This window comes from Heterocephalus glaber, unplaced genomic scaffold (assembly GCF_053883595.1).
Source record: "Heterocephalus glaber isolate CG9 unplaced genomic scaffold, H.glaber_assembly_v1.0 deba00001461, whole genome shotgun sequence".
Taxonomy (NCBI): domain Eukaryota; kingdom Metazoa; phylum Chordata; class Mammalia; order Rodentia; family Bathyergidae; genus Heterocephalus; species Heterocephalus glaber.
In genome coordinates, this window is record NW_028258308.1 from 41,414,103 (window position 1) to 41,438,666 (window position 24,564).

General features: G+C 36.6%; 1 protein-coding gene across 8 annotated transcripts in view; it reads left to right on the forward strand.

Moving 5' to 3' along the window:
* LOC101724467 (disintegrin and metalloproteinase domain-containing protein 5) overlaps positions 1 to 24,564 on the forward strand; it is a 118,938-nt gene that overhangs the window by 55,917 nt on the left and 38,457 nt on the right. For 6 of the 8 annotated variants that reach the window (XR_002386393.2, XM_013076036.3, XM_087217350.1 and 3 more), the window contains 2 exons: positions 4,881 to 4,971; positions 5,693 to 5,915. Coding sequence is in view for 6 of the 8 variants with exons in the window: in XM_013076036.3 (XP_012931490.1) it covers positions 4,881 to 4,971; positions 5,693 to 5,915 (314 nt within the window). In the remaining 2 variants the exon portion in view is untranslated. Of the gene's footprint in view, positions 1 to 4,880; positions 4,972 to 5,692; positions 5,916 to 9,356; positions 9,487 to 13,427; positions 13,627 to 14,729; positions 14,877 to 24,564 lie in introns of those variants that run through there. The other 2 variants (XR_015453489.1, XM_087217352.1) reach the window with 2 other exon arrangements.

Here is a 24,564-nt window from a genome sequence, read left to right on the forward strand (position 1 = left end):
CATTGTGTTTCATCAAACTGTTGATTTCTGGCACAAATATGTATATGAGGTTTTAATATGCTTATATTAAAAGACATATCTTATGCATCAAGCCATAATATAGTAGAGAAATCTATATAGATGACAAGAACTTTAATTTTAAGTCAAAAGTATTTTTTTAATTACAATGGTAAAGGAAATACACCTCATGGGATATTGGCTCTTTCAAAAATTTTTTTACTTGTGATATCTGAAACCAAATATAGAAAAATAGCAAATATATGGTCCTGAAATACCCTTGATTCTTTGTTTTTGTTTTTGTTTTTTTGGTACTGGGAATCGAACTTGGGACCTTACTGCTTGCAAAGTAAGCAGTGGAACCACTGAGCTAAATTCCCAGCCCACCCTTGATTCTTAAAGTGGAAATTTTTTGACCTAGTCTCTATGCTGGGGGCCAATTGTCATCAAAAGAGACATATTTGGTGTTCCTATCTTGCTAAATTTCTGAGTTTCTTTAAAAATGTTCAGATGAATGTTTAAAATATTTAAGATCAATGTAAATATTATGTACTGCAAAATGGACTAAAAAAACCCAAATATTCAGCCAAAATATTAGAGTGTAGTGGCTGGATATGGTGGTGCACGCCTGTACTCCCAGCATTCGGGCAGCTGAGGCAGGAGGATTGCCAGCTTAATTGAGGGCAGTGTGGGCTACTTAGTGAGTTTAAGGCCAGACTGAACTACATAGGGAGACCTTATCTCAAAAAAAACAAAAAAAGAAAAGCTAGAGTGTCCAGATTTAAGATTCTCATCCCAATTTATTTTTTCTTGCATCTCTTATTGGGGATTTTATACAAAAAGAGATAGCAGGGCTCCCTTCATTTATGTTACTGCATAGTACCTATGGAGAATTTTTCTAAATCAAAGAAATTTATAGATTAATTGTTACAGGTCTATTGCCCTGGACAGTAGATGAATAATAAAATAATGATGGAGCCGAGGATTTAGCTCAGTGGTGCCGCACTTGCCTCACAAAAGCAAGGACCTGAATTTGACCCCCGGTATCCCCCACCCCCAAAAATGACAAAAACAAATAAAATAATGATAAAATTTATAATTCCAGAACAAATTTTTTATGTCTCTTTGCCTTTGGCAAATATATATATATATATATATTTTTTTTTTTTTTCTTTCTGTACCACGGATCTAACTTGGGACCTTGTGCTTGCAAGGCAGGCAGTGGCACCACTTAGCTAAATCCCCAGCCCATATTTATATATTTTTATGATGCTTATCTCACCTCTAGACCATGGCTTAAATTAAATTTTCATCAGTTATTATCTATACTAACAATATTAGGTAAATATTAAATTATCAAATTGATACTTTTGGGGGATGACCTTGAAGAAAGAGTAATTTCCATAGAAATTTGGGGAAGAGAGGAGCAGAAGAACTATGTAGGAATTTGACCAAAGTAATGAATGGTAATGGTGCATGAAAGATCAGTTTCAGAGTGGATTCTTTTCATTTGATTTTGCTAGAAAATCTTTGAGCACTGCAGTTTTGGGGATATGGTTTTGTCCTTAAGATTAGGATAAAAATATTAAAGACTGATCTTGAATATTCAATAATCTTTCTCCTTTGTGTTCTCAAGATCTTTGTAGATACTTTAATTGCCTTTGGCTTGCCCAGAGTTTATAATGATGGCAATTCCCCTTTAAAAACATCTTTGGCAAAAGTGCCTTGGTTGTTGAGGTAAACTAAGAATCATGATTAAAATGAGAATCGATAACAAATTCTCTCAGGTATTGTGCTTTAGATATGCAGAGACAAATTTTAATACTGTCACTACAGAAAGGGTCTATAATGAAACAGTCTTTGGATTGTTTCTCTAACATCGTGCAGTCAGTACCCAAGAAACAATAGGGTCAGATTAAGAAAACATAGTAGCAAGGATTCCTAAATTAAGGTGCTACTGACTTTAAAGAAATAAGAAAATAATTTCCTTTTAAGGTGTGCCCTAGTGAATGAGCACCAGTCTAATGGGACCATCTTACACACTTTTCCTCAAGGTTGGTCAAGACTATGATTTATGGCATTTATATTACTACCTGAGACATTTAAAACACTCAAATAGAGACAAACATCATGAACAACAGACAGGACAATTCTATATGTTAATGAGAGAAAAATTAATGGCATATGCCATCCTCCTGTTTTTGTTTAGTTCAGAATTCCAGACTACAATTAGAGGTGCCTACCCTGTGGTCCTGAGCACAGAGGATGGAGGGAATATGCAGTTCTGTTCTGGAGTATGACAGGATCAGTACAACAGACAATAACTCCTAAAGTGTTTTCAGTAGAAGACATCCAGGCAATCATAATTCACCCTATGGAAAACAAAAAAGTGAATTCATTTAGAATTTTTGCTCAGACAAGGAAAAACCACCAAAATGAAAATGAGCTTCTCGTTAAATAAAGAACAAGAAACAATTCCAGGCTGAGTCATATTTCAGTCTTAATCCAAACAAATGTATGCTTCTACATTAACTTACTTTCTAAAGCATCCTACCGTATTTTGACTTGAGTGGAAAACATTTCAGGAATGTTTTACAGTAACAAAAAAACACATGACTGTATGGAGTCTGTATGTTTAATGGAAAGCCTGTGACCTAACAAAGGCAATATTTTTTTTTTTTTTTGGTACCGGGGATTGAACTCAGGTCCTTCCGCTTGCAAGGCAGGCAATGGAACCACTGAGCTAAATCCCTGGCCCAAAGGCAATATTTTTGAAGGTATAGTCAGTCACTGAATGTAAAACTTCTGTGTAAAATATTTCAAATGATAGAACATCAGAGTATGACTGCTTAGTTTTCTTTTACTAAGAAACTGGGGCAAAAAGAGGGCCCACAACTTGCCCTACTTCACACTGCCTACTGGAGACATGGATCTGAACTCCTTCCTGACCCCAGGTGGTGATTCACCTGCTTATACACCATTGCATCCTTCAGTCTAGAGTGAAAGACTATATAGAACTATAGTCTATTGAAAGACTATGTAGAACCTACATAGTATGTACGCCACTGTACCATGATTAAAAGCCACAGGACACTCCATTTAAGAACCACTAATGATATCAAGCCAGTGGTGTATACAAAGATTTAGAATATATGAAGTTCAATTGATTTCAGATTACCTGAATGAATTCTAATAGTGAAATTTATATATATATATATATATATATATATTTTTTTTTTTTTTTTTTTCTCTGCTTGAGCACTGACCTCCATAACATCAAACACATTTCCTCACCCATAAACACAAACACAAATGCTTGCCTACCTTTCATCACAAGCCTGGCCTAGGAGTCAAGTAAGGTGGAAAATCACTATAAGCTATGTTTGAGGCTCAAACAACTAAGCTGCAAAAGGACACGAGAGAATGTTGGATTGTTCAAAGTTATGTGAGTTCATGGAAGCACCCAAGAATATTCTGCATTTGGCTGCTTTTCCACTTGGGTGAGCAGGCTGCTGCAACTATTTTGGGTTAAGGCTGCTGTGGTTGAACGCAGACAAGGCCTGCGGGTCTCACTGGGAACCACTGGATGACTGGAAAGGGCTATTCCTATTGAGCTGAAAAGCAGGATTGTGAAAAAAATGACCTATCTCTGTCTACAACTTTAGTGTTTTGTTCATCATGGGTGTTTCTTGTACTAATTTTGACCATTTAAAAACTATTGCATGAAGATATATTTATTTTGATTATTTAACTTCTGCTCCCCCTCATCTCCAAATTCTGGCCCAGATTATAATTTGGGAGAACTGGGAAGTTTAAGTTTAACCAAACCAATGTTTTGATTAGAGCAAAGCAAACAGAAACTCATGACTTTTATATCAACTAAAGAGTAGGCTTTTTCAAAAGAAAAAGAAAGAATTGCTGTCCTAGAACTAAGGTATGCTAAGGAAGGAAAATTGCAAGTTTATGTACCACCTAGGGAACTTAGTGAAACCTTGTCTCAAAATAAAAAATAAAAAGGGCTGGAGATGTAGTTCAGTGGTAGAGTGTCTCAGGTGTGAAGAAAAATGCTGATGATAGTAGATTCTCTTCACAAATATATCTCGATTTATTTTATAATATTTTGTCTTTGTATGAATTATATCCTTTAGGAGAGTCAAATGTACAGATCAGGTTCTCCAAGTATGAAAATCTGTGAAATTATAGAAGAGAACTCCCTTATCAATCACTAGTGATAACAATAAAAGATTTTAGTTCTTATTCCAAATTAACATAATCAGTGCAATCCAAGTTTAAGCTACCATGTTCAAAGTGATGAGGGGTGGTTATTATAGAGTTTTTGAATTTTTTTCATAATTTAAAATCTAGACATAGCTAAATATGTACAAGGGCTACAGTAGATGAATATTGATCTCCTCTCTCATTTTGAAATTCAGTAATTATTATTTATTGATTATTAGTATTCTAAAGAGCATGAAGACTATGGTATGGAACAAGAAGATGCTTTTTGAGTTTGTTATCCATATTGCATCCTGAATACTATTTTCCTACTAATAAGAGTAAACTTCTATTAAGTAGGGAACTATGACAGTAAGCAAGTTAGAGAAAATGGAGACCTGCAGGTGCTTATTTTCCTAAAAGTACAGAGCCATTTCATAATATTACTGTTTACTTTCTGTTTGATAGGGAACAAAATTCACCAGGTTTAAAATCAGGAGTTCTCTTTTTAATCTAAACCAACCGTGGCAACTTTTTAATGCTGGAGAATCACAACCCTACTTAGAAATCACACTATAATTTTCAGACCATCCCTATTATTTCTACAATATAATTTGAGTTCTGTACTATATTTTATTTAAGGTTTTTTTTTTTGCTATTGATTTTAGGTTCTAAAGGTGCTCCTTTTGCTTGTTTTGATGAAATAAATTCCAGAGGAGATAGATTTGGAAACTGTGGGCGCTATCACTGTGAAATTCAGTATGTATTTAAAAATTATAATTTTGTTAGGAATGAAGGTCATAGATTACTAAAAACCCTAGAAATGTCCTGCACACAGTAAAATGGTATATTTTTTTCAGATTTTCTTTGTTACATGATCTGAGCTGAACAGTATTTCACTACCTATGATAATATGTGTTCAGTGCCTATAATGCTAAAGCAACAGTGGCCATGCAGATAAGCTTCATTTATGGTTGTAATGAGCTAGACATTGTGTTTGGCAGTTTATATACAGCAGATACAGATTAAAAATATGTATTTACATACATCAAATTTGTGCAGCAATAATTACTTATCCCATTTTATCTATGAAAAATTAAAGATCAAGGATCATTTGCTCAGATTTCAGAAGCTAGTATAGGGAGAAAAGAACAGTCAGAGCCTAACAATTGTTAATTTTTCACTTGGTAAATTGCCTCATAAAACAAAGGAGTGCTGTAAGTCATTGCTAAAAAATTTAGTGAGAGAAAATAATTGAGATATGGATTTAAATTAGTAAAGCTTTCTTTTCAATGTAGCTGTCTGCTCAGTTAAAGAGTAAACATTTTCATATTAGGTAGAAACTAAAATAGCAAACAATATAGGAGAAATAGAGGGACATAGCTGCTTACTTTCTTAACAATGCAGAACCAGTGTTATTAACTTATGTTATGAGCTATCTGTTATTTTAATGAATGATAATTTTTCCTTGTGTTTCTAGACATGCTTTATGTGGAAAATTAGTTTGTACATGGCCACACAAAACATTAATATCACGTGAAAATTTGTCTGTGATTTACACACATGTTCGAGATGACATATGTGTAGCTGGAGCTAAAACTGACGGGAAGATAATTAGGACAACATCATTTACTACATACCTTGAACCTACCGACAGAGATGAAACATTTGTAGAAGATGGTACCATCTGTGGTCCTGGCATGGTAACTACATAAGTTCAAGCTTTTAAAAAATTTTTTAAGGTTATTTTCATTTTGATACTACATCAACCAATATATCTTTCTCAATATTTTTATTCTGGTAAAATGCACATAACAAAAATTCCCATCTTAACCATTTTGAAGTGTGTAATTCAGTAATGTTAAATATATTCATAATGTTGTGCAACCATCACCATCATGCTTCCTCATAACTCTTTTTGTCTTGTAAAACTAAAACACTACCCTTGAACAATAGCTCCCTAATTCCTCCCTTCACCAGTCCTGGAAGCTATCCTATTGCACTCTGATTCTATCAATTTCACTACGGTAGGTATATCACATAAGTACAGTTATACAGTATTTGTCTTTTGATTTCTTTCAGTTAGCAAAGGTCCTCAAGGTTCATCTCAATTGTAGCATGTCAGAATTTCCATTTTAAGGCTAAATAATATTCCATTGTATGTATATGTCACATTTTGCTTACCCATTGATCTGTCAGTGGATATTTGGAATGATTACATATTTTAGCCTGGTCAAGTAATGCCACTATGAACATGGTAATACAAATAGTACAAATATATCTTCAACACCTTGCTTTCAATTATTTTTTGGTACATACTCAGAAGTGGAATTTCTGGGTCATATGGCAGTTCTATTTTATGTTTTTGAGAAAGTGCCATATTTTTTTCACTAGTGGCTGTATCATTTTTCATTGACAATAACATTTCATAAGGTTTACAATTTCTTCACATTTCCACTAACAGTATTTTCTGTTTGTGTGTTTTTTAATTTTAAATAGCATGTATCCTGGTGGCTAGGAAGTTGTCTCATTGCAGTTTTGATTTACATTTTCCTAATGATTACTGATGTGGAACATCTTTTTTTTTTTGTACTGGGGATAGAGCTCGTGTCCTTGTGCTTGTGGGGCAGGCAGCAGAACCACTGAGCTAAATCCCCAGCTGTGGAACATCATTTAATGTGCTGATTGGCCATTTGAATCTTATTTGTGGTTTACTGTGCCTTCCTTGTCATATCCAAGAAATCACTGGAAAATCCAATGTTGGGAAGATTTTGCCCTGAATTTTCAAGAGTATTATAGTTTTAAGCCCTTATGTTTAGATCTAAAATTAATTTTCAGTTAATTTTTGTACATGATACTAAATAAGAGTCCAACTCCATTCTTTTGACTACAGCAGCATTTGTTGAAGAGACTGTCCTTTATTCATGGAATGGTTTTGGTGACTGTGTGAGGTTATTTGAACACATAACAAGAGTATTTTTGGGCTACCTATCACATTTCATTTGTAGTTTGTCTGTATGCTAGTACTACATTGTTTTCACTACTGTAGCTTTGTGCTAAGTTTTGAAATCAAGAAGTGCTGAGTCCTCCAGATTTCTTCCTCCTTGTGTAAGATTGTCTGATGATTTGGGGTCCCTTGACTTTCCATATAAATTTTACTGCTAATTTCTACAAAAACATCATTGATATTTTGATGGAGATTGCAAGAATCTGTAGCTCACTTTTGAGTAGTACGAACAACTTAGTACTATTAGTCTTCAAATTCAGTTACATGAAATGTGATTCCATTTATTTATGTCATCTTTAACAGTGTCTTATGGTTTTCATCATTTTACAAGATTTTCACCTTGTTAAGGTGAAGTATTTTCCTTTTGATATAATAGATTGAGCTGTAGGCTTACTGTTCTTTTCAGATACTTCATTGTTAGTAAATAAAAATGGAACTGAGTTTTGTGTGGTTTTTTTAATTCTGATTCTTTGCTGAATTCATTCATTAGTTTTAATAGCTTTGTTTGGACGTGTGTTTTAGGATATTTTCCACATATAGATTTGTGAGCTGTAAAAACTGCTAGTTTTACTCTCCAATTTAGTATGCGATTTGTTCTTTTTCTCTCTTAATTTCTAGAAATACACATCATTGAGTAGATGTGGTAAAACCTGGCATCTTTGTTTTCCTCTTAATTTTAGAGGAAAATATTTAATGTGTTTACATCACCTAATATGACATTCACTGTGAGCGTTCCTTATGTGAATTTTATGTTTTTGAATGGTTTTTCTATTCCTATTTGTTGAATGTTTTTCTTGTGAATTTTATTGAGCACCCCTTTTCCATCTGTTATTTCTCCATTCCGTTAATGTGGCATATTGCATCAATTAAATTTTGTATGTTTAATCATCCTTACATTCCAGAATAAAATTTAGTCATGGTGCATAATGCTTTTAATATGCTGTGGCTGAATTTGGTTTGTTAATATTTTGGTACGCAGTTTTGCATTACATTTTTTTTCTTCCATTAAGTTTATTGGTACATTTTAAGTATACAGTACAGTTACATTCATCATTGGGAACTTGTGCCTTTACATGATGTATCTTGGTTCTTATTTTTTCCCCATTCCCTGGCCCTCCCTTCAAGCCCTCCATCACTCCCTATTTACAAAGACTTTGTTTCCATTCTTACCTTTTCTCATATTTTTTCCTTTCCCTTCTTTCCTTTCCCCTACCCCTCCCACTTCCCCAACTCCTTTAGACCTTTTCTTCCTATTTCACATTATCAATTATTCATTCTGATCCTTATTTACACTTTCAGTTTCTAACACCAGAGCAACTATTTGGTATTTACACATGTGTGTCCTTTCATTACTTTTTAAAATAAAGTTTCATAGTTTTCTTGTAAGGTATTTGTCTGGCTGTAGTATCAGGGTAGTGCTGGTTTCATAGAATAAGTTTAAAATGTTCCCTCATCTTCAGTTTTTTTGAAAATATGAGATGGATTGGTGGTATTTCTTTAAATAATTGGTAGAATTCTGTAAAGTGTGTTCAGAGTTTTTATTTGTAGGAAGATATTTTATTATAAATGTACTGTGCTTACCTAGTTATAGGTCTATTCTAATTTTCTATTTATTCATGATATATTCTTAGTGGATTTTATATTTCTAGGAATTTGTCTATTTTAACTGCACTATCAAGCTGGTTAGCATATGATTGTTCCTATACTCTCATAAACTTTTCTTATTTTTTGTACAATTGTTAACAGTCTTCTGACTTTAATTTCTGACTTTAATAATTTGAGTTTTCTTTTTATTAGTATTTCCAATGAATGATTTGTCAATTTTTCTATCTTTTCAAAGAAATAACTCTGATTTTATCTCTATTGTTATTCATTTTCTATTTTGTTTATCTTTGCTCCAATGTTTAGTTCTTTTCCCTTCTGCCTGCTTTGGGTATATTTTGCTATTCTTTCTCTAAACCTCTAAATTTAAAGTTTCATTGTTGATCTGAGATCTTTCTTACTTGTAATATAAGAATTATAGTCATAAATCCCCTCTAAGCACCACTTCCAGTGTATAAGTTTGGGCATGTGCATGTTGTGCTTATGACGTTTCCTTTGCTTCTATATATTTTCAAATTTTCCTTTTTTTTTTAAGAGTAGGAAAAGTTCATTGGGAGAAAGAAAGCTTCTGCCTAAGAGAGACAAAAGGAGCCCTGGAAAGTGGGTTGCCCACTCACCCCCGTTTTCAAGGATGTTTTATACAGCAAAGCCATGTGGTGAGGCAGGTACAAAGTGGGACAAAACTATAAGACCCAATGGAAATTTAAAGGTGGGCATGAGGTGGGGCAAAACCATGACCAACCAATAAGATTGTAAGTACAGTCACCCAAGTAATATTGATTAAATGGGGATCAAATGGGAAGACAAATCACATACAAGGAATTTACCATTTAGAATATCAATCACTGCTATCTATCTCTAGGGGAAGTAGTAATTCTCCTTTTGATAATGCTAACCAGTGAATGTTCCTCAATTTTACTCCATGTTGGCTCCTTGCTGTGTTGGCTCCTGGAGGGCTGGCACCTTAAGGGAGGCCCTGTATAACTGCCTACAAGATATCTAGTTACCTATCTACAATATTCCCCCCTAACTGCTGTGAGGAGGCAAAGGGTGAAGATCAATCTAGCTACTTCCGGCTGAAGAGGGTCATAGTTGTGATCAGCAGTCAGAATTATTCTACAGAGGGTCTATCTAAAGGCCTTTGATAGGTACCAGGCATTGTAATCTTGGGTAGCCTAATAGCTTTAAGTCTGGAGGAGACAAAACCAAAGAAACAGTTAAGAATACATGGGCCAAATTATAAAGTCAGCAGGATTGTTATGAATATAGCCAACAAGTGTTTCCACTGGGAGGAACTAGTAATAGCCTCCCACAAAGAGGATAAGAAGGTCCAGGGGACTTCAGAATACAACATAGAAGTCATATTGTATAGTTTAGCAGCTATAAGCTGTTTACAAGGTTGATCTGGTGGATCCCGGTAAAAGAAGTCTAGAACTTTTGTCATTGGTTCCACCTGTATCACTGTTTGGAGTTTTGCAGCCTCTAGGTAGGAATAAACAAAACTTAAGAAATTAGAGCATGCATAATCTAAGACTGAGCACACTAGAATGAAAGGGTAGGTTGGGGAGAAAGTCACACTTAGAAATTGAAATAGTGATTGTAACCTGCTGGCTCTTAAATTTTTTTATTGGTAAAAGTTATCTATAAGTGTGATACTTTGTCATAAGTCTCTATTTTAGCTGTAAGAAGAGATAATTTGGGGGCCGGGCATTTAGCTCCGTAGTTTGCTGCCTGCCTCGCAAGTTCAAGGTCCCGAGTTCAATCCCCAGTACCAAAAAAAAAAAAAAAGAAGAGACAATTTGAAGAACTAATCTTGCTAAGAAATTTAAAACTCTAGCTGAGTTCATAGATTTTTACCGTAATTTTTTCCTAATGACCTACAATAGCAGGCAGCTATTGGTGTAGCTAGAAACTGCCAGAAGGGGTCAGTGATTAGAGCCCCTTTTTATATCTAGCTTTATTACTATGATATTATTTTATACCTCTTTTGGTTATTCTTTTCTGCTGGATGTTTAAGACCAAGTTAAAGTGAGACCTGTGTCAATCAGAATGAACCTCTTGCTATCTATCAAGGTCAGTTAAGTCTCCTCAGGCATTACTTTGGAACCATGCATAGAGCCTCTCAGCTCCTCTGTCAGTGTCAGCCATTAGGATGGGTCACAGCCTTGCTTGACCATGTTGCATGTAGTGAAAGCATGGGAGATTTTTCCCTCTTTGTGACCCTCCTCTGGCACACAGTACATTTGTCCTCTGATGCCCAGCATTTTCCCTACTCAGGAGGTTGAGTGACTTACCAATGATGTAGGATCCTATAGGAAAGGTTCCTTTGTGTACTCCATCTTTGTTGATCTTGAGGGGCCAGGGCCAAAATATTTGCTGTCCTCATAGCCCAGTTACCCTTCTAGTTTTGGCCTCCAAACTTTAGTTGTTGAACACCCAGAAGAGAAGATCAGTGACATAAGTATTTCAATAGGAGCAGTGAGCTTGACCATTATGATAGTTAAAACATCAAGCACTTTTGAAGTATAAAGCACAGTTAGAGGGCTGTTATTTCTTCCAACCATGGTTGTTTTAGTAGTTGAATCCCTGCAGAATGTTAATAGACAACAGTTATACATTATAAAGAAACTTAAGATTAAGAGCTACACATAGTATTTTAGCATGAAAACTATGATGACATTATCTTTGTAACACTTACTTTCCATCTTAGTATGGAATAGTCTTAATCAAACACCTCCATCTGATCACAAGACATTAAATGACATAAAGAAAATTTTTATTTCTTATTTGTTATCCTTTAGAAGGATGCCATCTAAAGAGAACATACATATTGGCCTATAAATGTACCTTAGGAGTTCATAATATCTAGCCTCTAATTTTAGTGTGTGACATTGTTTCAACTGTTTGATGAGTCAACATCCCTAAATGTGGTGACACATATAACATCACATAAATTTTTAAGAAAACTATTATTTGACTGGTTTCTTCATGCTGGCTTGACATGTACCTCTTATCACAAGTAGCTGGAATGCAAGAGAAAGGCAGATACCTGAGTCAAAAAAGATCATTACCATAAACAATATCCTAGAAGACTTGTACACCCGGAAGGCATGAATATATATATACCATGAAATAACAATGAGTATCAGTTACATGAAACCCTTTGTCACTTAATTTTGTTTTGTACCAGAAACCTTTTGAATAAAACCTTGTTTTCCCACAGAAAACTTAGACCATGACCAATGTGTACATATCACAACGATATGTTTAGTGATGTATTTCCCACAAGGGTATGGAAATTATTGGGGTTCCCTTTGTGAACAAAGGCTGGAATAAATTTTTCCAGGCAGCTGCTCCTTTATTTAGTAAGGAGAGTCCTGTTCAGTAGTTTTCCTAAGCCCAAGGCTCTTTATTTAATTATCTTAACAAATTTTTAGATGACCTATGAGAGCCAGATCATAACAATTAAAACACATTATTTTTGACCAATGAAAAATTCCCAAGATATATATAGACAACAATATGTACTGTATTTGTAAAACCAGTTGACATTATTTGGATAATCTGGCAACCTGGAAGAAGTATGTCTTTAGTGACATTTATCTATAGTTACAGGCAAACATCTTAAAAAAATCCAAAATACCAAAAGAAAAAAGCTCAAACATAACAGCTGAACGTGTTGTAACAAATTGAACACACAGACACACACATAAGACAACTTGTTTATAAGCCAGAGTGCACTCAGATGTATTTGGCCAAGTTGAATTGTAATAACTTCTATAAGTTTTAGGTTTATAATTATAAAAAAAGACTAGTCAGAATTTTTTAGATCAATTAACAGAGATCTCTTGTAATAAAAATTAAAAGGAATAAAAATCTTCTACACCTGTGAAAGCAAAGACCATTTTAAAATGGGCCCTAAGCTGATGGTTTATTTTACTGGAATATCCAGCTGCACAGGCTTTTCATTGTTGCTTTGATAACCATAGTTGTTTGCTAGCCACATGTAATTGTTCCCTCTAAAGGGACAAACTATTAAAGGTAATTTTAACTATCTCCAGTGGGGGTCTGCTCAGTCCAGGTTTGCATGTAGAACAGACTAGGTGACACTCTTTGGAGCTAAGTATGAATTCCAAGCAGTGAGGAAAGAAGGCCTGCCAAGGCTCCAACCTGCTGTGCTGCAGATGTCTACCTATGACAGTTTTTCCCATTTTGAAAAGAAATAAAGGGAAAGAAGGCATCCCTGTCTATCCCTCTTGTTCTGTGCCCAATCTAAGCTGTCCCTTGACTTTATCTCATCCAGTGCTGGCAGCAGACTAGAGGTGCAAGGAAGTGGTCAGAGTCAGGTTAGCTGCTCTTACATTCTCTAATTTTGCCTGAGGGCTGAAAGACAGATAAATCCAAACTAAAACTTTTACATTTATTTTTTGAGAGTTTCAGGATTAAACCTAGACCAGTTTTCTATATGGCCCAGAGATAAATGAAGGTCAGCTTTACTCTGAAAGGATTCCAGGGAGGGGAAACTCACTATTCTGTAAGCTTTGTCTTGAAATCCAGCAGCCACAGGGGAGGGAAGGGCCTTGAATCAAACTGTGTTGTTTCTCAGGAGCAGGGCCATGGAGGAGGGAAAGAAGAGTGCCTCTAAGTCTGGCACAAGAACTAAATCTTAACCATCTCGGGCCTAGAAGGACAATTAAGATCAGGAGCTTTCCCAGAGTGGATCTGCAATCCTTAGCAAAACATGTCTCTGGAGATAAAAGCCATGATTAACTCCAACTGAATTGCCAAGCAGAAAATCAAACCAATAATCAAAGAACCCAAATGGCTTCTTTTTGCCCCTTGAAAGAGAATAAAAGTGTTCTAACTATATTGTTTAGGGTTTTTCTTTTTAAATAAATTATTTTGAATCTATAGTATCTAATTTATAATTTAAATATCGTACAGGCTGTTGAGCAGGTCCCTGATCTTGTAGAAACACTCCCAGAGCCATGTCTCACCTTTTATTAACATACAAAATGAAATGGTGTCCTGTAGGTAAGGCACTGAGAAGTGCTTGTTTGAGCTTCTGGAGTGCTGTCTGGGAATAAGGTTCCCAGGTGTCTGTCTCTTGGGTTTTTCTACAAGCTAATAGAGGGGTCACAAAATCTCACTCTATCCTGCTATCTGAAGGCCATGAAAGCCTGTAATTTCTAGAAATCTCCTTAGCTGTTTTAGAGTCTTGGTCTGTGGAAAGGAAAGAATTGGTTTAATTCTTTCTTCCCCCAGTCTTTAGGTTCCCTTAGATATAATAAGGCCTAAATATTTTACCTCAAGGCTACAAAGTTGCACCTTAGATCTAGAAACATTGTTACCCCTGTCTGTTAGAAAATTTAGTAGAGCACAGGTGTCTTGGCTTGGAAAGCTCTTTTAAGGGGACACATAACACTATACTATCCACATATTATAAGACTGTGACTGGAAAAATTACACTATTTTCTTTTATCAAATCAGGATCTGTGAGACCTGAGTAACTCCATTTTAAAATTTGGCCCCATCTTAGAGTAAGGTGGCCTGGACATAAATTCTAGTTCCAAGAAAAACCACAAGATGCACTTTGGCCACCTGCCTGTGATAATGTTCAGCAGTCCCCTAGCAACTAGCCGAACAACAGCTAATCAGTAGCTGCCTCAATGTCCCAGATGCTCTTCTTGATGGCCTACAACAGCTAATCAGTAGTTACCCCAATACCCCAGTATCCCAGATGTTCTTTTCGATGACTTGAACAGTCGTTTGCAGTTCAGCATGCAAGGCCCAACCAATTAGGTTTAAACTTTCAAAACTTGCTAAATGCTAGCCAATTGTGTGATTTGCGTGTGATTTGAAACCCCGTGCCTTGCTGTAACCTCTATAAAAACCCCTGGTGTTTTAGAGTCGGGGCTCTCAATCCTGACCCGCTGCATCAGTGTTGGATGAGAGTCCCTGCTGGAGCTTGAATAAACAACCCTCGTGTGTTTGCATCGGAATCGGCTCCTTGGTGGTCTTTGGGGACCTCGCGATCTGGCCACAACAGATCCAGGTATGTCCTCATCTTTTTCCTGATAAATAGTTGACAATTTAAATTAACGGAAGGGTTTAGCTCTCATGTTTCTTAGACCTTCAAGAATACATGCCTTGGGGCCAGGGATTTAGCTCAGTGGTTCCACCACCTGCCTTTCAAGCTCAAGATCCAGAGTTCAATCTCCAGCACACACACAAAAAAAGAATACATGACTGAAAATGTCTTCTATTTAATCTCCTATCTGATTGGCGGACCACTGGGGGTCTTTTAAAGGAACTGCGTGTGTTCCTGTAGAACCAGTTGTTCCTGATTGCCAGTCTTTTGAGCTTCCAAAATTAAGATATTTGTCTCTATATGTAGTAGCAGCTTGTAATACTACTTGTGTCTCATTAGAAATCAATGTTTGATTTAAGAGCAACATTACATAGTAAGTTCTTCAAAGACCTAAAACTGTTTGAACTCATTTGATCTGTCTTAGATCACTGAAAGAAAAAGACACATGAATGCAGGTAGTTCCATATTGGCCATTTACTTCCTGGAAGGGATATTGTCTTTGAGGGACCTGAACAACTTAGCTAAGAATGGATATAGCCTCATAATTAATTATGGCTGACCTAGAAATTCCACCCTCAGCACCTGGTTGTCAAGGTTTAAAGTTGTCTTGGAAACTTTGTTCTCAGGTTCTAAAGGGCCAGGAGTAGCCTTAGGCTTAGAGGTACTGAATGCCTTAAGGGTGAGGTGTCTCTCCTTTTTCTATGGCCCACATTTACATTTGAACACAAGCAAGAATTACTCCTTAACATAAAATCTCAATTTAAAATGATTTTGACCATTTTCTCTCTTTTACAGTATAATTCTAATGGTGAGATAGCATCATAGTACTTTTCTCTGTGTATTTGGCTTTAGGAGGTAGGCACACCATGTGTTGTGCCCAGGTTGTGAGGTCCCAAAGACCACCAGGAGGCTGTTTCCGATGTAAGCGCACGAGGGTCATTTATTCAAGCTTAAGCAGGGACTCTCAATTGTCACCAACACAGCGGATCGAGATTGAGAGCCCCGAGTTCCAAATTAGCGGGGTTTTTATAGAGGTTACAGCAAGGTTTGGAGATTCTCTACTTAGCAGTTACAATGATTGGTCAGCGCTTAACATGCATGAAGTGTACATTTCTGATTGGGTGAACTCATCAGGGGTAAGGGGTGATTACATATAGGTTTTACAAAAGAAAAGAAGGACAAAGCTTAGTGGGCAACTGTCACATATTGATGGTCAGCAGACACGGTGACTAATGGTCACGACCACTCAGCACTGACAGACAGCACATTGACAGACGGTTTCTACAGATAGTGGGCCCAGGATGTTCATTTCCTGGGTAAACAGATGGCTGAGTAATTAACTTAGGTACTTTGGTTTGTTACAGATTGTATCTTTTGTCCTAGATCAAGCACATTTAAATCATTAATGTGAGAGGACAAAGGAGACTACTCCATTTTGGGCAAAAGTGGAGTCATTCTGGTTTCACATAAGCAAAATGGAGTCACTTTGGTCTCACACATGCACAGGTGTAGAGAAATACTAAATTTCTCCTTAATATATCTCAAAGGAGTAAGAGGTTCAGATATGAAGCTCCTAATCTGAAACAAGAGAAACAGATATGTTGTCCCTTAAGTCTCTGGTTGATTTCTGTGCCCTCTAGGGTGTCCCCCAAAGTTTATACCACCCCAGGGTAGGTAGCTACCATCTGAAGAGAAAACCAGAAAATAAAACTGGACTGGACTATCTACTCTTTACCAGCATGCTATCTTATCTTCCTTGGTAATTCACATCCTTACTCCAGTAGGTACTCTCAAAGCACAAGTTACAGTTGACTTTAGCCATGCCAGTCATGTTCAGAGAAGAAAATATTGCTAGCAAATAAAGAGATTTAAACCACTGCTATCTAGTGGTGTGCCCAGATTGCGAAGTCCCAAAGACCACCAGGAGGCCATTTCCAATGTAAACACACGAGGGTCGTTTATTCAAGCTTAAGCAGGGACTGTTGTGGAGCCAGAGTGACTCCATTTTGGAGCTGTCTCCTTTGTTCTCTCAGAGTGACTCCATTTTGGGGCTGTCTCCTTTGTTCTCTCAAATTTGTGCCTATCCACTCAAAATTCCTAAGTTTATTACCCAGCCATCTGTGTCCTCAGGAAGGACATTCCGGACACACTACCTATAAGGTAAACAGTTAATGGCTAACTGCCCACAAAAGATAGATGTGACCATTAGTCAGTGGATCTGCTAACCATCAGCTTATGACAGTCGACCACTAACCTTTGCCCCCTTCTCCCTTGCAAAAATCTATACGTAACCCCCTTAACCCCCCCTAAGCCTAACCAATCAAAACCCTACACTTCATATGTATTTAGTATTAACCAATCACCTGGCTACTAACAACCAAAGCTTGTTGTATTCTCAATAAAAACCCTGCTAGTTAGGGACTCAGGGCTCTCAATCTCGATCCGCTGCGTCGGTGACAATTGAGAGTCCCTGCTTAAGCTTGAATAAACGACCCTCGTGTGCTTACATCGGAAACGGTCTCCTGGTGGTCTTTGGGACATCGCGATCTGGGCACAACACTGTCAATTGTCACCGACACAGCGGATCGAGATTGAGAGCCCAGAATTTCAAATTAGTGGGGTTTTTATAGAAGTTACAGCAAGGTTTCATCTAGCAATTACAATGATTGGTCGGCGCTTAGCATGCATGAAGTGTAGATCTCTGATTGGCTAGGCTCATGGGGGGCGTTGAGAGGGATTATGTATAGGTTTTACAAGGGAAAAGGGGGACAAAGGTTAGTGGCCCACTGTCACATACTGATGGTCAGCAGACATCCTGACTAATAGTCACGACCACCCTGTGTGGACAGTCAGCACATTAACAGATTGTCCTATAGATAGTGGGCCCAGAACATTTGTTTCTAGGGTAAACAGATGGCTGAGTAATAAACTTAGGAATCTTGTCCTGTTACAGATTGTCTCCTGTCTCAGAGCAAACACATTTTAACCATTATTTTGAGAGAACAAAGGAGACTACTCCATTTTGGGCAAAATGGAGTCATTCTGGTCTCACATTAGCAAAATGGAATCACTTTGGTCTCACACTAGTTCCTTGAAAGAGAGAGGAAAATAAGTCATCAGTCAAAGTAGGGCACTTTTCCTGCAAAAGAGATCACCATCAGAGATGATAAATCAGAGATTCTTCCCTGCACCCTAGGACAGAGAAAGCTCTGAGAAATTTCTGTGGTCTATCCAGTCATTTGGACAACTTTTATTAGCAGAAATACAAGGCTACTCCTTTAAGGTTCATTTTAAATTCACTAAGAATTTGAAACTCATAGGTCCTCCTAGCAGCCAAAATCCACATAGTAAAGGCACTCTTATCAACTTCCTATGCATGCTTTAAGGAAGAGAAAGGCTGGTCCAAATAGTCCCATATTCTAGTTAGCATGTAAAAGCACAAATGTAAGTTACTGATTGTTATTTTCCCTAGTATAAGACAAAATAGTTGTTGCAAGTTGCCTTAGTCTGACTTTCTGGAAGGAGGAGTGGTCTGACTACAATGCATTCTCAAGTAAACTCCCAATGAGTTGGAGAAAAGTTTAAGGGGAGTTTCTAACTCACTAGCAAACAGAAAAAGTCCAAATAAAGCTTAAGCTGGTTAAACATACAAAATTAACATACAGCACTCTGTAAGTCCCCAACCTATCAGCAAAGGTATTTTTCTCCCCTACACACATAAATGATGAAGACCCTGCCTAGGAGGGGGAGAGAAGGTTTGGGTAGTTTTTAATCCATCAAAGATTTGGTTTTTTAAATCATTTGTCTAGAGGTCTGTCTTATTAGTAGTAGAGAAACAGTCTAAACCTGTAGCTCAACTCTTTTTTTTCCATATATTTTCATTATTTTTATTTTTTTAAATTTTATTTTATTGGGACATTTTAGGTAGAATTTTGGGGCTAGGTCCCGGACAACGATAATCACCCAAGTCATGACATGATGTAAAGTCCACAGAGAACTTTATTTCTGGCTGGGACCAAATCCCCTGCAAGGAGACTGGCCCGGAACTGAGCTTTTGGTCAGTTTTTATAAAGAAAACCCTTTCCTCCTCCCCCCTCCCTAGTCCTGCAGTAAGCATATCTACAGAAGTGAGAAAGAATGTGTAGTTAGCACCTCTGGGTTACCAGATACATAATGTAAAACCGGCCCTTATAAAATGTAAACACACATACCATTATTTACAATGGGTGGGTTCTATATGAGCTTTTGTAGTTGTTGGTCTAAACCCTTAAGCATCAATCAAAAGCAGGAGTATAGGCATGAGATAAGAACATCTGGTGTGTTGAGACATCACACAGGAGTACAAATGTGAGATAAGACCCCCCCCCCTTCAGAGTCCACACAGAGGACAGTTTTCCCATCAGGACCAGGGCAGTTCAGACAAAATGGAGTCTCTTAAGCTAACTTAGGTCTCTCAATACAATATAATGACATTCATCATTGGAAATTTGCACCTTTACATAATCTCTCTTGGTTCTTATTTTTCCACCTTCCCCTGGCCTCTCTTCAATCCCTCAATCCCTCCCTATTTACAAAGACTTTGTTTCCATTTTTTCTTTTTCTCATATTAATTCCATTCCCTTCTTTTCTTTCTCTTATTCCTCCCACTTCCCCTTCCCCTTTGCCCCTTTTCTTCCTATTTCACATTATCTATTATACCTTTTAGTTCTTATTTACACTTTCAGTTTCTCACACCAGAGAAACTAAGTATTTACACATGTGTGTCCTATTTATTTCACTTAATATCACCTCAATGTGTATCAATTTAGCTATAAATGTCTCTAATTTCTCATTTTTTATGGCTGAGTAGTACTTCATTTTATTAAAAAAACACATTTTCTTTATCCAGTCTCCAGTTGATGGGCATTTGGGCTGCTTCCAAGTTTTAGCTATTACAAATTGTGTTGCTATGAACACGGGGGAGCACATATCACCGTAGTATGATTCTTTTGCTTCTTTGGGGAAGATACCCAGCAGGGGAATAGCTGGGTCAAATGGGACTTCCAGTCCTAGTTCTTTGAGGTAGCTCCATATTGATTTCCACAGTGGTTGCACCAGTCTAAGCTCCCACCAGCAGTGGAGCCAGGGTTCCTTTTTTCCCACAGCCCCACCAGCATTGGTTATTGGTTGATTTCTTGATAGCAGCCATTCTTTCTGGAGTGAGGTGGAATCTCAGCCTTGTTTTCATTTGCATCTCTTGAATAACCAATGATGTTGAACATTTTTTCATATGTTTATTTGCCAATTCTTCTTCTTTGTCTGTGAAATGTCTGTTTATTTCAGATGCCCATTTTTGGATTGGGTCTTTAAATTTCGGGGCCTGATTTTTTAAAGTTTTTTCTAGATTCTAGATAGTAGACCTTTGTCTGAGGGACCACTAGTGAAAATTTTTTCCCACATTGTGGGTTGTCTCTTCACACTGCTGGTGGTTTCTGTGCAGAAGCTTTTTAGTAAGAAGAGATCCCACTTGTTGATTGTTTGTGCTAGTTCATGGGCAACTGAGGTTTTGTTCATAAAATCTTTTCCTACATCAGTGTTGTCAAGAGTTCTATCTAACTTCTGTTCCAGCCAGTTCAGTGTTTCTGTTTTAATATTTAGATCTTTAATGCATTTTGATTTTTAGTTTAGTGCATGATGAGAGATATAAGTCTAGTTTTAATCTTTGGCAAGTTGAAACCCAATTTCTCCAGTACCATTTATTAAAGAGGCTATCTTTCTTCCAGTGAGAGTGTTTGGCTCCTTTGTCAAAGATGAGGTGGATGAGTGTGTCTGGAGTTATTTCTGCATCTTCTAATCTGTTCCACTGGTCCTCAGGTCTGTTTCTTTGCCATTACCATGCTGTTTTTATCACAGTAGCTTTGTAGTACAATTTCAAATTGGGGGTTGTGATACCATCTGCCATGTCTCTGTTGCCTAGAATTGCTTTTGATATTCTGGATCTCTTCTTGTTCCAAATGAATTGTTGGATTGTTTTCTCAAGGTCCATGAAGTATGCTGCTGAGTTTCAATTGGGATTGCATTAAATCTACATAGCAGTTTTGGAAGTATGGCCATTTTCACTATGTTGATTCTTCCTACCCAGGAGCAAGGGATGTCTTTCCATTTTCTGATATTGTCTTTAATCTCTCTTTTCAGAGTGCTATGCTTTTCAGAGAAGAGGTCTTTGATTTCTTTTGTTAGGTTGATTCCTAGGTATTTCAGTTTTTTGGATGCTAATGTGAAAGGAATTATTTGCCCTATTTCTCTCTCAGTGAGTCTGCCATTGGTGTAGAGGAAAGCTATTGATTTTTGTGTGTTGACTTCGTAACTAGCTACTTGACTGAATTTGGTTATTAAGTCTAGAAGACTTTTGGTGGAGTTCTTGGGGTCTTCTATATAGAGTATCATGTCATCTGCAAATAATGACAATTTGACTTCTTCATTTCCTATCTTTATTCCTTTTATTTCTTTCTCTTGTCTAATTGCTGTGGCTAATGTTTCCAAAACTATATTGAACAAGAGTGGTGATAGTGGACATTCTTCTTGTTCCTGATTTTAGTGTGAAGGGTTTCAGTGTTTGACCATTTAGTAGGATATTGGCTGTTGGTTTTCAATAGATGATTTTTATCAGATTGAGGTAGAGACCACCTATTCCAATTTTTTATAGGGTTTTTTTTTTATCATGAATGTATGTTGGATTTTGTTGAATGCTTTTTCTTCATCAATTAAGATGATCATATGGTTTTTGTCCCTGGCTTTAATGATATAGTGTTGATTGATTTGCATATATTGAACCATCCCTGCATCCCTGGGATGAATCCTAGTTGGTCAGGGTGTATGATCTTGATGATCTTCTGCATTCTATTTGCCAGTACCTTGTTAAGGATTTTTGCAGCTATGTACATTAGTGAAATTGGCCTATAGTTCTCTTTTTTGGTTGGGTCTTTCTCTGTTTTGGGGATCAAGGTGATGCTTGCTTCCAGGAATGAATTTGGGAGTATTGCTTCCCTTTCAATTTCACTGAAGAGTTTAAGCAGTAGTGGCAGTAGTTCCTCTCTAAATGTCTTGTAGAATTCAGCAGTGAAGCCATCAGGACCCAGGCTTTTCTTAGTTGGTGAGATTTTATTACATTTTCAATTTCATTGATTAATATTGGGTTGTTTAGAATTTTTAGGTCTTCTTCGTTCAACTTTGGTAATTCCTACCTATCTAGGAATGTGTCCATTTCTTCTGTGTTTTCCATCTTATTGGTGAATAGGTCCTCGAAGTAGGTATTGATGATCCTCTGGATTTCTGCTGGGTCTGTTGTAATTTCACCCTTTTCATTCCTAATTGCATGGATTTGGGCCTTTTCTTTCCTTTTTCTGATAAGATTGGCTAAGGGTTTGTCAATTTTGTTCATTCTTTCAAAGAATGAACTCTTGGTTTCATTGATTTTTTGTATTGTTTTCTTAGTCTCTATTGCATTGATTTCTGCCCTGATGTTTATAATTTCCTCCTTTCTATGGGCTTTCAATTAGTCCTGCTCTTCTTTTTCTAGAAGCTTGAGATTCAGCATCAGGTTGTTTAATTGGGCTTGCTCTGTTTTCCTAATATGCGTATTCACTGCTATGAATTTCCCCCGTAAGACTGCTTTCACTGTGTCCCATGGATTCCAGTATGTTGTATTGTCATTGTCATTCAATTGTAGGAACTGTCTGATTTCTTCTTTAATTTCCTCTGTCACCCATTGGTTATTCAGAAGTGTTTATTCCATAAACATGTGTTTATGAAATTTTTGCAGTTTCTTTTGCTATTGATTTCCAGTTTCATCACACTATTGTCTGATAATATACAGGGGATAACTTCAATTCCTTTGCACTTACCTATAATATGTTCTATGAGCAAGTATGTGGTCTCTTTTGGAGAATGACCCATGTGCAGCTGAGAAGAATGTGTATTCTGATTTGGTGTTGTGGAACATCCTGTAAAATCCATTAAGTTCATTTGTTCAAGAGTTTGATTGAGCTCTAGTATTTCGTTGCTTGTTTTTTATCTAGTTGATCTACCTATTTGTGACAATGGGGTATTGAGGTCCCTCACTACTATTGTATTAGTGCATATATGACTTTTCATGTCTGTTAGTATTTGTTTTATATAGTTGGGTGCACTAGTGTTTGGTGCATATATGTTTATGATTGTCATCTCTTCCTGTTGGATTGTTCCCTTTACAAGGATGTAGTGTCCTTCTTTGTCTCTCTTAATCAGTGTTGGTTTGAAGTCCACTTGGTCTGCAAAGAGGATAGCTACTCCTGGTTTTTTTTTTTTTGGTTCCTGTCACATGGAGTATTGTTTTTCACCCTTTAACTTTCAGTCTATGAGTTTCTTTTTGAATTAAGTGTGTTTCTTGTATGCAGCATATTGTTGGATCTTGCTTCTTGACCCATTCTGCCAGTCTATTTCTTTTGATTGGTGAGTTGAGAACATTAATATTGATGGTTATAACTTATATGTACTGAGTTATCATTGTCATGAATTTTTCTTTTGTTGGATTCTCCCCCTTTGCTTTTAATTTCTTGCCATGCCTGGTGGATTCATTCTGCTGAGCTTAAATTCCAGGAATTTTGATTGGTTCATTTTATGATATCAATTTTATTGTTGAATTTTTTAATTCAAATCAATTTTTCCCTGATATCACTGCATTTTATACCCATATTCATTTTTGGCCTAACCATAATTATTTTGAATTAGTTTTATGCAACTTGTGTATTTTTTATTTTTCTTTGGGGTAAGATACTAAACCTCAATTAAAGTTATTTTATTTTTATTTATTTATTTATTTATTTATTTATTTATTTATTGTACTGGGGATCTAACTAGGGTCCTTGCGTTTTCAGGGCAGGTGGCAGAACCACTGAGCTAAATCCCCAGCTGATTAAAGTTATTTTAAATTATTACTGTGTATGAAATTATCATATAGTTATAGTGTCCCTTTGTTGCTGACATTTTTCTCTATTCTTTATATCCCTACATTGTTATCCATGTCTCACCTCTTGCAATTTTACAATTGATAAGGTTTTTGTTAAGATTTTTCCAGCAAATAGTTGTCAGGTAAGGTGTATGGCCTTGGTTCTGAGCTTAGTAAAGTAGTCTTAGTGAAGTTCCTCTTCTTTTAGTAATATAGACTATTTTTATTAACATATATGAAAAATAAATCAACACAATACAGAAGAATGTATATTTTATATATAATAATAAAACAATGAAAAACAAAATTTTTCTTATATTTTAGGCTAATAAAAACAAAAGAGAGGTTTCAAAATGACACTAGCTAATACCAAGAATAAGAACTCACCACAGCAGTGTCAAATCTGGGTCCTTTATGGTTGAGAGCTAGTAAAGTCTTCATGGTGTATTGTTGTTTGTTAGATTGCTCCTTGGAGAGCAGAGTGATGGATGTGTCTTCACTAATCTGTCAACAGCTACTAAGAGCAAGGGAGATGGGGTTAGATCTTCAGTGACAATTCAACGATTTCTGCTTTTCCCTTCTCATTATTTTCACTTATTTCCATCCCAATATGTTGTCTTATGAGGGCAACATGAAGGAGAATTGAGGCTAGAGCCTCAACAATTGCATGGGGTCCACACCATGGCT